This window comes from Varanus komodoensis, unplaced genomic scaffold (genome assembly GCF_004798865.1).
Source record: "Varanus komodoensis strain SLA01 unplaced genomic scaffold, ASM479886v1 scaffold2, whole genome shotgun sequence".
In the NCBI taxonomy this organism is placed as follows: Eukaryota; Metazoa; Chordata; class Lepidosauria; order Squamata; family Varanidae; genus Varanus; species Varanus komodoensis.
Genome location: NW_025335568.1, coordinates 5,602,889 through 5,618,992, shown reverse-complemented (window position 1 = coordinate 5,618,992; position 16,104 = coordinate 5,602,889). Strand labels below are relative to the sequence as shown.

At 45.9% G+C, this 16,104-nt stretch overlaps 1 protein-coding gene across 7 annotated transcripts in view; it reads right to left on the bottom strand.

Moving 5' to 3' along the window:
- Positions 1–16,104, bottom strand: part of CTNNA2 (catenin alpha 2) — a 510,292-nt gene that overhangs the window by 388,352 nt on the left and 105,836 nt on the right. For 6 of the 7 annotated variants that reach the window (XM_044429093.1, XM_044429092.1, XM_044429088.1 and 3 more), the window contains exon 6: positions 12,591–12,794. In XM_044429093.1, coding sequence (XP_044285028.1) covers positions 12,591–12,794 — 204 coding nt within the window. Of the gene's footprint in view, positions 1–12,586; positions 12,795–16,104 lie in introns of all 7 variants that reach the window. The other variant, XM_044429090.1, reaches the window with a different exon arrangement.

Here is a 16,104-nt window from a genome sequence, read left to right as displayed (position 1 = left end):
CTCCATCTCCCTGTATCCATGGTGACTTTCCTTCCGATGGTGAATACTGGAACAGTCACACTGAGTTCATGGAGATGGAGACACAAAGGAGAGAACGGGACAAGCGCACTCCTTCACCTTTCATGCTCAGTTTAATGAAGCCTGAGCAGAGATTTGTGTCTCCCGTATTTTCTCTCCACTTCCAAAACATATCCGCATTTCATTAAAATAAGAAAGGGAAACAAAAGCAATCAGAACTGATACACTCCCCATGCATGAAGTGCTAAAATGGCAAACCTGGTGGAGAATTTTAAAAGGCTCCCTTGCACTGTAAACATGTAAGTGCTATGAAACATACCACGGCTCTACTTCCAACCTCGGACTGCAAAATAGGAGCAAGAATTGTAGAAACAGAGCTCTTGATTATATTTCTCAGATGGAAAACAAATACTGTGCTATGTTTCCTCCCTGTAAAATGCACATGTTGGTTAAGGATTGCATGAAGTGTGCGGTGCTCAGCAACAGAGTGTGCGATTCAGAGTAATTGTCACAATCTCGTTAGCTCCAGTTTATGTTCTAATATACCGCGGCTCCAGCACATATGTATCTGCCACCTTCCAGAATGAGTAAGCCATTGCCCGAAAGAATGCAAGGAACCACCACGAGTAAAAATACTCTAAAGTACCCCCAAATCCTCAGCCTACCTTTATGATATAATGCTAGAAATGGGAGCAGAACCAGACTTTTCACTTTACATGTTCATTAAGGTGCTGGAGAAACCTTCAAAGTACAGTGACTTGTTAAAGATCCTGTACCTCATAAAAATAAGCTCTGCATTTTGTTTATTATTATTAAATTTCATCTTTATTACAGAGGTTACAGCAGCAGAATACAGATATTTCAATTAAGCAGCAAGGCATTGTCGCATGCAAGCATGCCCTCTTCTGGCTATCCCATAAAACTATTTGCAGAATGTTTTACGATCCATTATAGAGGAAGCTCTTGACACGACAAGTGCTGCAGGAAACACCGGCGTTGGAGCAAGGATCCCAGCACAAACCCATCTGGCATGGGGACCATGTGCATTCGTCTTTAAGCACCCCCTTGAGGGAAAGGGGGAGGTTCAGAGTGACCACTCCTAATGACCACATGCTCTCTCCAGTATCAGAGGCATAACTGGTGTCCACATGCCCCAGCTTCTGGGGATCATGGACAAGAGGATGCTCTTGGAGGCCTGCCCCACTTGTGGACTTCCTGTAGGCAGCTGGACTAGAATGACCCCAGCCTGGCTCTTTTTCTTTCCTTATGTAAGATGAACAAGTATAGGGGGAAAGATTCCAATAGCCCGTTGATAACACTCAACCCGCATTTGCTCTTTTAATTCCCATCCACCCAGTTTGAGGAAACGCTTCAGAGTTCATCACAAACTATTTTTAACGACCATCATGAATAATTTCTGGTCTCAAGAGTGGGAAAAGTGTGAAGGACACTAATGCATTGAGGTCTTCCCCATCAAGGACAATGACCCTACAGCTAAATATTGGGACGGGCACGGCGTTCTGGAGAATGGAAGGCCCTACTCAGCCCGACTCTCCTCCTCCCAGAAATTGACATTAACCTGCCATGTGTTCAGTTGTCACATGGACATTCTGTGGCCAAGTTCACATGGCAAAATAACCCTGAGATTTCCCATTTCTTTTTGCTTTTGATGCCTTAGCATGGGTGTATGCGGTCCAATCGCTTCTGCTTGGTTAAGCCCAAGATACCAATTCCAGTTTATAAGGGGAGACCCCATCCCGAGTGGGCCAAACGTCATGGCAAACCTTGCAGGGATGGCGCACTGCTGGGTTGACCGGCTGCTTCTGCTTGCAGCAGGATTAGTTACTTGCTTCAGCGTGCTTTTGCCTCACAGTCCATGGCTCTATAGAAAGAAACTCAGCTGTGATATGTGAACCGGGCCACTGTCTCATACTACTCTCAGCCATGGCTTGTGCAGTAGCTCCATGCTGTCTGCCTGACTTCGGCCTTTTCTTCCCTGCCGATCCTGCCTTATCTGTTGACTTCCTCCTCCCTTCAAACTTTAATGCAGCAAAGTTGTTGGATGTTAACTTACAAAGTGGAATGATTTTTGCATGTCCTCTGCTTTCTGCTCCTGGACAGCAAGGACAGCTTCCGAAGCTACAGGGCACTGCTGAACTTTGGAATTCACTTGTGCAAGTGGAAGTGATGTGGCCAAATGACGTTAAAGGGGGATAGGCCATTTGTTATCCTCCTTATTAGAATTCCTTCACATCTTTTGCACCATCTGCCAGAGGTTCTGCTTCTGACTGATTTCAATACTTCTAATGGTTTTAGAAATATGTTCCTCAGGGTTTCCTTTCCTCTTCCTCTCTTTTATCCTCACCCCCCTTTTTTTAAAAAAAAAATTGTTCTGGATGGGGGAATTATTTTTGTTTGCCATATTTGAGGTTTTTTTTTTTAATTTTCCAAATTTGGGGAAAATATTGACCCAGACAATTATATATCACAAATTAATAGGATACTATATGAAACAAAATCCATAAAGAAATCCACAGGTGCAGGGGATCATAAAATGAGAAAGGAAGTGCTTGGAGTTTAGGTTTGTTGTTTGGGGTTTAGGGCCATTCCCCCCTCCCCCAAGTTTCAAAATCATGAATAGACATTGTGATCGTGTTCCTTTAAACGTTTGCTTTATTACACTCTTTGAGCCAACATGGGGACCTTTCTGGCCAAAACAAATGGACTATAGGGATGGCTGAGCTGTGAGGAATGGCTGAAAGAGAAGGGTGTGGTGAGTCTCAGAAGAATAAGAGACGACTAAGACGAGACATGCTATCAGTCTTCATGGATCTGAAGGGCTTTCAGTGCAGATGATGCAGCTGACTTTGCTCCACGGAGCCGGACTAGAACCAGCTAATGGAAATTCCCAGGAAGCAGACTTCAATTCCGGCAGCGGAAAAGAAGGTATCAGGGGATGATGAGCTCCCCTTCAATGGGGAGGGCCATTTGTTGGGAATGCTGTAGCTGCATCCAGCAGCGCCAAAGCTGCGCCACAAAGGAGCTGGATGCTTCCCCAGCCTTTGATTCTGTAAGGTGACATATTATTGCATATTCCACAAGAGGACGCACACCAAGCCGGGTAGGTCAGCATGGTGAGCCATCCCATAATCTACAGGGTCCAAGACCTGAAGTGCCGGATCGTGCATCACATGAAAACCAGTGGCCCTCACTTTGCTCAGCTAGCTAGCTGAGGGGAAGGGACTTTATTCCAACCTCAAGTTGTGCAGCCCTGATAAAGAAAGCATGGATAAAATGCCAGCCCCGCAAGGGGAAGAGGGAGTCAGGGACAATGTAGAAGCCACTTTCCGATTGTCGCACAGAGTGTTTGCTCTCTGCAGAGATGGAGCTGAATTCCAGCAGCGTTCCTGTACGTGCCGCGCAGGTTGCAGTGGCACCTAGTGGAAGGATCGGAAACTGGGAGCTCTAAACCGCTCTGCAGTTGCAGTGAGAAGAAGCACACCCAAGCAAATTAAGCTGTCACCTTCAGCTCCTTGTTGCAACGTCCACACATTCTCCAAGCACAGTTTCCATTCTGCCAGGAACAGACTTTGCTCAGACATGCATCGCATTAGCAGGGTGCAGCGTTCACTATCCTGGCAGCTGAAGAACAGAGTTCTTTTGGCACATTACAGGGCACTAAAAAGGCAGACCTGGAAACCTCACACATGGCTTTATATACGTCGTCCACCTTGCATTAAAGAAATTAAAAGCAGATCAAGAGTAAATGGAACCATTCCACTTATGTAAATAAAGTGGACTCTGGAAATGTAGAACCTGAAGGTCCAATGACATTATTGGAAAGCTAAATATTCCACCAAGTTTGGTTGAAGCAAAATTTTGCTCAGCTGACACCACTGTAGAAAGTTAAAGAGGTGCAGAAAAAACCTTGATGCAAGATATTAGGTTTCACTTTGCATTTGGAGAAGCCAATGCTATTTCAATGGCATCTCCCCATGCAGGATCCATGCCTCTGGAGCAGGTTGAGTGGCCTGCAGAGAGAGGTTTGGAGGAACGGAGGCTTCCAGCTGCCTCGATCATCTAATAACTGATTATCACCCTGCCCCCCCCCCGCTTTCTTTTGGGGCCCACACAACAGAAACACGATCCTTTTGAGAATGGGCTGGAGCTGAACGTATGCTCAGCCAACACAAGTTTCTTTGCCTCGTTTTAGCTCATGGTAAAGAGCTATTCCAGCGCAGCCCAATGGTCATGGGTGGCTCCTCCTCAAACGGCCAGAAGCCCAGAAAAATAACTACATTGCTCTCCCATCTGAGCACCTCTAAGTCACTGCTGCACCAAACCGGAATGTTTCTCTGCTGAACAAAACACACTGTCTGTTCAGATATTAAGAAGGCATCCGTCTAACCTCGATGAGTGGAAGATCCAGCTCAGCAGCAGCAGGCTAGAGGGAAAATGACCACTGAAGCACAAAATTGGAACAAATTGTTTTGATGCTTTATCGACATTCCTGGGGGTTCTATGCTGCTGCTTTGTTTTGAATTGTGCTCCCCGGAAGACTGCAAACTAGGATGGTGAACCTGCAAGGATGAAAACGTGCCAAGAGCAGGCTAGCCAAAGTAAATAATGGGATTCATACATCGCTTAGGGATTTCTGCCCGTTCAGGCCTGGAAGCAGCCCCCCCAACGTAATGCCATTATTGTCTGCTTTGAGTCGGATAATGACCTTGATGCGAGGTGATACAGGAAACTCAGTCCTGCCGAGACAGAGGTGCTTTGGGTGTGCTTGGTTCCCTAGTCTCAGATGGGGGAAATGCGACCTGATCTGGATGGAGAAGATCAGGTGTGCAGCTGGAGCATGTCCGTGGATGCTGCCCTTGCTCCTTGGGGCACAGGTGTCTCCTGCAGCACAAAATGAGTCCCACCAGCCGAGCACGACATGGAATCCACACCCTCCCTCAGACAGGGATAATCTGGCAAGTGTGATTCACGCTCTGCTAGTGTCCCATTTTTTTATGGTTTGTTATATTTTTATCCCACCTTTTTTCCTTCCAAGCAACGCCAGGTGGCTTACGTAACTCTCCTCCTCAGTATTGTCCTCACAACAACCCTGTGAGAAGGTTGGGCTGAGAGTTTGTGATGGGTCCAAAGTATCAAGAAGCAAAGGACCTGGAGGAGGGCTTTCTCTGTGGTGGTGCCCCATCTGTGGAATGCACCCTCCAGAGAAGTCCGCCTGGCGCTGTCGTTATTTGTTTTTCGGCACCAGGCCAAGACCTTTTTATTCAAACAGTATTTTAATAATGTTTAATATTTATAGATTTTAATTGTGCGGCCAGTGTGTTTCCGGGTTTTAATTGTAATTGTTATGATGTTGTATTTATTTATTTCTGTAAGCTGTCCCAAGGCGATGCAGCAAGGGGACGGCATATAAAAACTTTAAATAACTAAATCACTAAAGTCACCCAGTGAGCTCCACGGCTGAGTGGGGACTCAAACCCGGACCACCTGTGTCCCAGAGTCACACGCTCAACCGCTCTGCCACTCTGGCTACACAACTCTGACTCTCCATTTAGATGACTGCAATGGGCTAGAGTTTTCCCTAGAAGCTAAAATGACAAAGCTGAGGATGCCATACTTTGGATGTATCATGAGAGGGCAAGACGGCCTTGAGAAGACCACCATGCAGAAGACAAAAAAGGAAGACCAAATATGAGACCGGGGGACTCCATAAAGGAAGCCACAGCCTGGAATTTAGGAAAAAACTAAGCGGGGTGGTCGTAAGCAGGGCAGTTTGGAGGCAGTAACCTGCAGGGTTGCCCCAAGTCAGGGGAGACTTGATGGCACAAAACACACACTCAGTGGGTTGTGCACTTGAAGACTGAGTGGAAATTGCTCTTGGTTGAAAATACTGAAGCCTGGACTTGCAAGGGAGCTTATAATTCTTATTTTAATAGTGCCTGGCCCTAACTGGTTAACGGTTATTAATTGGTATTAATTTATTTATTGTGAATGCCATTATTATTTACTTTTAATGAACAGTAATATTATGAATATTATGAGGAATGGCATTGCAATATCTTAAATTAACTGATGAGATAAAGCAAACTAAACTATGACTTGAACTAAATCCGTTAGTGGGATAGACTTGGTGTAAATTACATGTTTGCAAAAGTCAAAATTCTCCCATCTGTATTAAATCCACACACACACACACGTACAAATATATATCCCCACAGCAATAGCTCTTTCTTAACTTCAACAATAGGTATAATTAATTTAATAAGAAGCAATTAGGAGGCAAGATTAATTATTTCTGCAGCTGCAGTAGTAATGAACCTTAATAAGCAAAGAGGACAAATCAGGCTTAAGAAATTTTATTTCACTACATTTTTGACAAAGATTTGCACCTTCTGGGCTTGGATGTTATCTGTGGTTGAAGCCCACATTTTTCTGAATTTGTGATGCAATTTGCAAACAAAATTGGAAAAAGCTGCATTTGATAAGATGCACACATTTGAGAAATGTACATTAAGATATTGTACTTTTGGGAAATGCACACAACAGACTTTACTGACGCATGCCTATTGAACATGTGGAGAATGGATGCATATATTTAGAAACATGCACAAAACTCACAATCTGATTTAGACTTGAGTCAGAAGAAGGTTCGAAATGAAAGCTGAATATTTTGGAGAGCTCCAAGTTTTGTAAATCTTTACTTGAACATGTGATGAATGGCTCTGGAATGGCCCATTTTGTGATTTCCATTCTCTCTCCAAGCAAAAGGTCACCTGACACCCTTCTTCTAGAGAGTCAGCAGATTGGACATTCAAGATGAAAGGAGATTTTACCATCAAACCCTTTCTTTTGACCAGTAACACCCACTATAGGGTGGAGGTGCAACTTTGATCTGACCAAATTTCCCTTGGCATATCTGAACTAGTTGAGTTACTTATCCCCAGACTGCTATCATTGGACCTCTACTAGGCTTGATTTTCCAAGTATTTTTTTTAAGCCAGGAGCACGAAGTTCTATTCAAGTGACATATGGCCCTGTCTAGGCTACTGTAACAAAATTATACGATCTGGATGACTCAGCTTTCCAGGTCTGCCACCAATCTCTGAGGATTTGAGTTGTAGATGGCTATGGATGCTTTGCTGTCTCCCGGATGTAATTTAATGTTCTCTGTCACACAGATTAACCTTGTGCATTTCCAAGTCACAATCTGAAAGAATGCAAGAATGATTCCCTTCCCATTCAAGCATGAAGCTCAATTGGAGTTGTTAAATATGGGTTTGGGTAGTGTCTTCCGAGTTCATAGATTTTCGTTTTCCATCAATCCTTTTCATTATCGTTTGGATATGCCTTCAAGAACAGCTCCCTCCAAGTGCTCGATAAAATATTTCCTCCTTCACTTACTGTTAACACCCACTTGACATCCCCTCTTATTTTAGGGCCCAGGAAAATTATTTTTTGTACTTCATAGAGCAAAGCTGTTCAATGCTTTATGATTTCTTTACTTTACAAATATAAGATCTTTTACAGAAGAACAGACAAACTGACTCATCCTTGCCTTTATGCAAATGGTTAACCCATCCTAATTCTTCCAATCATAGATATTTAAGAACATCCACACAAAGCCGTCCATGCTGAGCTTTACACTGTGCAGTTTCCTTTTTTAGTTTTCTACTTCAGTTTGTTGTTTGTTTAGCATTCCTCACCACCCTTTACTGTGTTATTTATGGCAAGTAATTATGCTAACTACTATTTCAAATAGCTGTCTCAAAACTCTCTGCCATGATTTCTTCTTGTTCTTGACATTTAAAATAATGTCATGCATCCTCAGGATTCAGCATGGATAACAATGCTTAATGGAACGTTTCATTTAAATGAAGAACATAAATAGTTATTAAAATCCGCTGCAACATGATTCAGTTAAAATTATCTCATACCTGCTGAACTTCAGCCCTCAAAAAGTATCAGAGTCCATCTGGAAAATAGCTGGCTTTGGTAAATCTCCAGAAGAGAATTGCACTGCCGTGGGGGACATCTCTTTGAGGCTGCCCTGAGCAGATTCTTCTTGCATGATAATGAGAGACTAGGATTGGCAAGATGGAGCATTGCCCCAACCCTTGGCTTCAAAAGACCAATGGAAGCCGCAATCCCTCAGCCTACCAACGCCTGTTGGAGAAGGGGCACACACTTGCAGAGTTGCAGCACTGAAGTCCAACAATCTCAGTGTTGGGACCCCGTAAGGTGAGCTCCTGGCCTGCCCATCTGGCAGCCATCAAAGCAAGGACCAAGGCAGCTGGCTCTCCAGGGGCACAAAGCACTGGGAATGGAGGAAGGAGAGTGCTGGAGGGTGAGGAATCCGAAGGTGTCTCCTTTCACCAATTCCTCTCAGCACTGCAGGTTCCTCCCTTCCCAATTTCCCTCCCCTCCCCCCCCCACAGAACTTTACATAGATGGCAGGACACGGAAGTCTAGAGATAATGCAAGGCAGAGTGCTGGCCCAGAAGGGATTGTGAGCATGCAGGACAATGGATTGCGCCCGATGTGTATATATGTACACTTCCCAGCTAATCGCTCCCACGTCCTTCAGGACTGGATATAGCTTAGAATACTTCCCTACCTGGCAAAGCATCGTTATCAGTGGTGGTGGAGAATTTGCCCCACTGCTTGTTCAGCGGGGGCCCGAAACGCTGGGGTCCAAATATATTCAGTGGTACCTTGGCTCACAAACTTAATCCATTCCAGGACTCTGGCTGTGACCCAAATTGGTCGTGAGACAAGTCAAATTTCCCCATAAGGTTCAATGTAAATAAGGTTAATCCGTTCTGTAACTATTTTTTAAATCAGAAAAATGTGAAGCAAAGTGACAACAACTAAGATCGCAGCCATCTCCCCCCACCACCCCAAGCACAAGCGTGGCCATCTCCCCGCCCTCCCCCAGCATGACCGAGATCACACCTGTCATCCCTGCACACGCCCGTCATCCCGGCGCACTGGGGGGTGGGGGGGGAGACACAGGCGCGATCGCAGGCACACTGGGGGAGGAAGAGATGGGTGCAAATGGCGCGCTGGGAGAGGGAGAGATGGGCATGATCTCGGCCATCTCCCTCCAGCCCCCAGCACGATCATGGCCATCTCCCCCACGGCTCTGCTTTGCTGCTCCTGTCTTTCCCGCAGCAGCGCGCCTCTGATCACGCACGCCTTCCCTGCACGAAAGCGACTGCGATCGTGGCCATCTCCCTATTCGGGGGGTGGGGGGATGGCCGCGATCGCTGTTCCATTCATGCAGGGAAGGCGTGCCTGATCAGAGGGGCACCTCTGCAGGAAAGACAGGCGGAATCTCGGCCATCTCCCCACGGCTCCGCTTTGCTGCTCCCGTCTGTCCTGCAGAAGCGCCCCTCTGATCCCGCATGCCTTCCCTGCACGAAAGCAACTGGGATCGTGGCCATCTCCCCACTCGGTGGGGGGGGTGGGGCGGGGAGATGGCTGCGATCTTGGTTGCCACCCAAAGCAGCGTTCGCAACCCAAGTCAAAATTTTTCAGAAATTTTTGTTCGTGACCCGATTTGTTTGTGAACCAAGGCATTCGTGAGCCGAGGTACCACTGTAATAGAAGGATCACATTTTTTTAATCTCTCCTGTAGAAGGTTCTATTTGGATGGGGCAGAATATTGAAACTGTTAAGACTATTGAAACCTCTTTCACATACTCTGTGGATAAACTGATCTAAAACAGAGCGCAATATAGTCAACTGCCATAATGATTTGAGAGTTTAGCTTTGTCAAATCGGTGCACTTCATGAAATCATATATTTCTGATAGTTTTAAACTAATTGGTATGACCTATTGGTACAGATAAAACAGAAAACTTTGTTAACTGATCAGGCAGCCTTGGCTGCTGGGCGGTACAAAAACAAAATATACCTAAATAAATATGTTTAAATTGACAATGTTTGCGTACTAAAACAGGATGCCCAATTCGGAAAACCCAGAAGGACCGTGAATCTTGGTGTTCTCATCACTGCTAATTCAGATTCAGCACCACTGGCAGAGCAGAAACCATGCTTCCCCCACTAATCTTCTCTTAGTGTGGACATAAAACGTGCATGTCCATTTGTGTGCTGAAAGTTTCAACAGTCAAAGTTTCTCCCAAAGTAGCACCAGCAAGTCAAAAACCAGCATTTCATAAGGAAGGGAAAATGCCTCCTACTCTGACAAAGGTTGCACAGTGAAAAAGAACGAAAGAAAAAAGCAGGCTCTGCGGGAAAAATAACACAACACCCATCAATCATCTTTGGAAAAGACCTTTTAGAGCATCCGCCAAAAGGCAATAATTCCTTGAGACAAGGCAACAGAGACAGCGATGCCAATAGGTTACCCCTCACATCATCACCATCCCCTCAATGCCCACTCTCTTCGTAGCTTTCAACTCAAGATAAACCGAGATCCACTGCTTATTGTCATCTGAACTCAAACATCTGAACCGCCACCTGCCAGAATGCAGAAAGCCATCTCTGCCTCTTAATTCTCACGCTGAGATCCAAGTGATTCCTTGAAGTCAACCCAATTTGCCAGAATGGGAAAATGTATCACCCGATACATTATGGTACACCTGCCCTCACATGTAAAATAAAGCAATGGGAAGTCAGGAGACCTCCATTTCTTATTCATGTTGCATGTGATTGATTTTCACAAGTGGAGTTCAATAAATAACACATTCTTTTCATGCATCTTTATATCCAATTTAGGAATATGGAAACTTGAACGAGGCAGGGAGAAGCAGGATAGAGAAAGATCAATTTGCAATGCATTTTGTCTCTCCTAAACTACAGTATGCATTTTTGTAAACATAATCCAAAAGTGGGGAAAAGCAGCTACCCCATTATTCAAATGGCCTAACAGCGGTACCTGAAGTTTTCAGGAAAACTGGAATACCCAAAGAAGCCTATAGTACTCCATGTAAATACATTCCATTGAGCGGACCAAAATTCATTTTAAATGCAGTTTAATAATAAAAACACAACATTGCATTAGCCACAATGAACTCTGAGTAGAAAATGTTATTATAGACACAAACACAATTCTAGATAACAAGTGAAGAAATCTCTCTGCATTGCACCAAACTCCAAACAGACATTAATGGTTCAAATGTAAAGGTGTCTTGCTGTGATGCACCACTTAGGAAGGAATTTATCCAGAACCCCACAACGCATAACATAAAGGAATCTATGCCGTGCTGACAGAAATACTTGCTTCTGTTCCTGCAGATCCAAACTATGGCACTTAAGATATTTCGGATACTTCGGATATTTCATTTATGCACGGGTACAATGACTGAGATTACTTGAGGGCTCTAGGAACCCCACGGACCCCGCCATTGCTTGAGAGCTCCAACTAGACTGTTAGCAATCAGCTACCCTTCCTTTAAGGGTTTGCTGTGTCCTCCCACACAAAAGTCCAGACTTCCCACACCTGTTGTAATGGGAAATAATGGAGGGAACTGAAGGCTAAAAGCAGAGAAGAGAAGAGAAGAGAAGAGAAGACCATAATTTGAATTCTTACCTGATTTGCATATCTTGACAGTCTATACACCTCAACTCTAGCATAACTTAACTCATTTCACAACAACAATTGGGCTTTCTTGAAATATAGACAGATAAACACATACAGTGCAAGATGGTTAACTCCTTGAGCTGAGCTCCTAACACAATTTACTTTCAGGGTAATGTACAAAGCAATAGGTAGAGCTTTCATTGGTTAAATCATGCAATCATTGCCACATAACCAGGCCAGAGAAAAGGCCTCTTTTCTAGAAATCAGCAAGCGTGCATCCTTGGAATGTAGCTGACACTGACCAGGCACCGGTCCAAAGAAATCTGGTTGGCACTTGACAGATAACAGCAGTTCAAACAATGGGCAATTCCCACCAGCCCACCCCATCCTCCTCCTCTTCTCTGGAATAGCACCCCATCCTCCCATCTCCTTTGGAACATCTGCTTTCGTATGCAAGTGAGAAAGATTGTGCCATTGCAACTTTTCACTTCTGTAACCTTTTGGAAAGTGTTATCTGTGTTCTGTGCAACCCTTTAATGATCAATGTATAAAAGGGCCAACAGAGGACTGCTCAGCTGTGCCATCTGGAACGATCCATTGGCAGCCAGTTATTCTCGAGAATGAATCCTTTAAAAGAAGACCTTCACCTGTTTCATATTTTGGCCATACTCACACCAGGACACGGACCATTCGGTCAACCAGTCAGGAGATCACATCAGCAAACAAATCGCTATGGTAAACTTGCGATTATAGCCAACCATTCTTCCAAGCAGCTCACAGGCAACCGTCCAGGAGTTCCCCAGGTGAGAACTCCCGTAGGTTATTTACCTTAAACTACTGGATGCTGTGCATGCCTGTGCGATGGGAAGAGGGAATCAGAACCACCAGAGTTTTACCTGCATCTACACCTGTGCACACATGGACACGCAACAACACCCTTTCAGCACACCTGAGGAACGGATTAACAAACCACGGAGGGTAAAGAGATCAAAACCAGTGCTGCACTTACATTATTCATGTATTCACTAAGCAAGTCCTGCAGGGCTTGTCGTACGGCATTGCACTCCGCCACGATTCTTTCCCGCCGGTCATCGCGAGTGCAGGATGAGTCCGCCATGAGCGCCGCACCGCTGATGATGCTCTCCAGCCTCTCTTCAAGGGACGGTCGGAATCTAGCCTCACTGAATGTCATGGGATCTAAGATGATCTTGTTCTGAAACAACAGAGTTAAAACACAGGCCATTCAGAGCACATTTTTTGCTGTAGCTTATGAGTGCAAAGCTGGCTTGGAAAAGGCTCTCCTAGGAAATCATCTACATTTTAAACACTAGCAAGTTTGCAAATAAGCAGAGTACTTAGGGAATTTTAAAGTGCCAAACCTTAAAACTATCTTGTTTTGAAGAAATGTGCCTAAATGTTTTACAATCATATCCTTTGGCTTATTATATACTTGGTTCAACAGATGTCAGGAGAAGAGAAGGATCACAATTGATAGAAGCATATAAATGTTATTTTCAAGGGGAAAATAAAGCTTATAACTATTTTTCTTCACTTATTTTACATTGCTAATTCCCCATTTTGAAAATGTTGCGAACAGTGTGAAGTGCATGCCATGATCGTGTTGCATTTATATTGTCACCATCCTAATGGCTTTGCTTTCCAAATGTTCTGTTTTCTTAATCATGCTCCTTATTTTTGAACTGCTAGCAATGATACTACCTCCGGCTAGGCAATATTGCAGAACTTCCCAATATCATGAAGCCCTTTTTGTGATCCATACTCTGGTCCACAGAGTACCATCTTCCACCTCAGCAACTGCAGCCTTTTTCTCCTTAGTCTTAGAAACACAGAAACTGAGTGAGTCAGAAGGGGTCTCCTGGGCCATCTAGTCTGACCCCAGGCTCCCACCCTTCTACAACCACACTTCAGTGCTTGTCCCTGAGTACTCCAGTGAGGCAACCATTTATATTTTCATTGGCTTAGATTGGTCAACACTGTTCCTCAAATCCATACCCACTCCACAGGCTTTTTCCCCCTACAATGCCGAATTTCTGCCTTATCTGTAAATTTCTGCCTTATCCCACACAATCTGTCTGCCCTCCTTTCCCACTGAACATTTGTCTTTGTCCTTTGTTCTTCCCATACAGATTGACAAAGGTAGGGAGGTGCAGGGAGCAATAAACCAGGCCTAAGAAGGAAACGGAAAGCTTCTTTGCAGCCAATTTTATAGCAAACCAGAGAGGTAAACGACCAAGGAAGCGTACCAACAATTAGAAAGTATCAGATTATCTTGACATATTTGGAGCAGGAAAGCAATCCTCTCAAAACCAGATTACAGCGCTAACCTGCTCTACAAAACGGATTAGCTCCTGAGCTCCTAATTGCACTTGCTTGTCAGCTTTCGGTGTGCAAAGCCACCCAATGGCCATCCACCATGAACCAGCACTGGGAAGCAGTGCTGTGACCCTTGAGAGCATTTCAAAACAATATCCATTTTGGTGCAAACAATTTCCTAGACGTTCTGGCTTTACTACATTAAAGGCATTTTATTGCCACGGTAATGCTTTCTGCAGCCACCCGCAATTTGATTTGCAGTGTAAAGAACAAATCGGGTCCCAGATGGTACATTTGCTCCTTTGCAGCATCCTGTGTCTCGGTGATGATGGGCTTGAAGTCCCCCTTAAGTCGCCCTTCGGCTATTTCCTTACTTGCGTTCCTCTCCGTACAGACAACTCCAAAAAGATTGAAACGCTGTGCTTCCGTCTTGCTGCACTTTAACCATACCACGTGCTGCTCAGGAAAAGAGGTTGTGACCCGAACAAGCAGTGCAAGAAAAGACAGTGTGCCAAGGCAGTGTGTTGCCGTGTCTGCAAAGACAACCTTAACATTTAGGAAACACATCAGTGAAGGAAGTAAAATTAAACCGGAACACCAAGAAAGCTGTGAACCCAACTTGTTGACAAGAGTTGCCGTGTTGCTTTATGCGTTAAGTACTATGCTGCAGAGAGAGAGACCCTTGTAGTCCCCACCCTGGGGCCCTCCAGATGCACTGGAGTACAATTCCCATCATCCCAGGCCAGCATGCCAGCAGTCTACAGGTCAGAAAAGGCTGAGATGAGAGCAGAAAGCTGCCCTGTGCTGAATCAGACCTTAGTCTGTCCAGGCCATTATAGCTGACCTGACTGGCAACGGCCCGAACAGGTTTCATCAGGAGTTCTTCATTTGCCCCACCTGGAGGGAATGGCATGCACTCCTGGGATCCTTACCCACAAAACCTGCGCTCTCTCACTGACCTACGGCCTTCCTCTTGGCCTTTGTGGACATCATCCTGGCTTGGCTCACTTCCCAAGACAGAACTGAGCCTGAGAAAGACCTCTGACAAGGAAAAGAGTGTCCAGGCACACAGGATCCTCAGAACTCTGCTGGGGCCTTCCAGGTGGCCTCCCAACTGGGCCTGTCGTTAAGGCCACTGGGAGGAAACTGGGCTCCAGAGGGCTGGACTGGAATATCCCAAGCTGAGACTGGACTGGAACAGCTTGCCTTCCAGGGGTCAAACACATGGGCCGTCTCAAATGGGGAGAGGAATGCTCCTCCTCGTGGTCACACATCCTAAACAGGCATGGGATGTTGAAGCTGAATCGCCTGCATTGCTGCTCCCTCTACAGTTCCTGGACGTCTGTTGCCTGGTTTGAAATAAAGATCTATTTTAAAAGTCACCTTGATGCTCTGCAGCACTTGACCCTCACCCTACCCGCCAAAGGAAGCGGATGAGATGGAACGCCGGTCAAGACCCGTGAGGAACCTGTCTCAGAAACAAGGGTGGTGGTGGGCCCGTGTGGTCGGAGTCAGCTCACAGGCACTTTGCTCAGCCTTATGCAGAGGAGGAGGAGGAGGAGGAGGAGGAGGAGGAGGAAAGGGGCCGCCTTTGAAGAGGCCTGCTCTGCAGGGGTGGGTGAGAAGAAGAGTCCTAGCAGTGGCTCCATCACTCCAATACTTCACCCCAGGCCAGCTGGGAGGAGGTTCCCTTTCCCGAATTCTTTTCTTTTTTAAAAGACGACAAGTGACAGGAGACACGTTGTCCAGCCAAGCTCCCCCTGACATTGCACAGGGCAGCATGTTCGCTACACAGGAGGAGGAGGAGGAGGAGCTTCCTCCCTTCCCTGTCTCACCGTACAGCTGGCAGGTGGTGCAAGGCAGGCCAGGGGCAAAGCAGCTCCCGCGTCTGCTCCGCACTGGCCCTGCCCAGCCAGCTGCAAGCGTAATGCTTTCAGCAGCCTGTGCATGAGCCCCACATACATGTGCATATATGTATGAGAGAGAGAGAGAGAGAGAGAGAGAGAGAGAGAGAGAGAGAGAGAGAGCGCGCGAGCGCGAGCGCGAGCGCGAGCGCAAGAAGAAGCCCCTTCCTCAGGTCTCCTGTAGGACAAGGAGAGTGGCGTGCCCGGTGGGGCGGGCAGGGGGAGACAGCCGGGCCAGAGACTGCCTGGCCGAGAGACGGCTGGCCGCAGTGGGAGTGGAGGGGC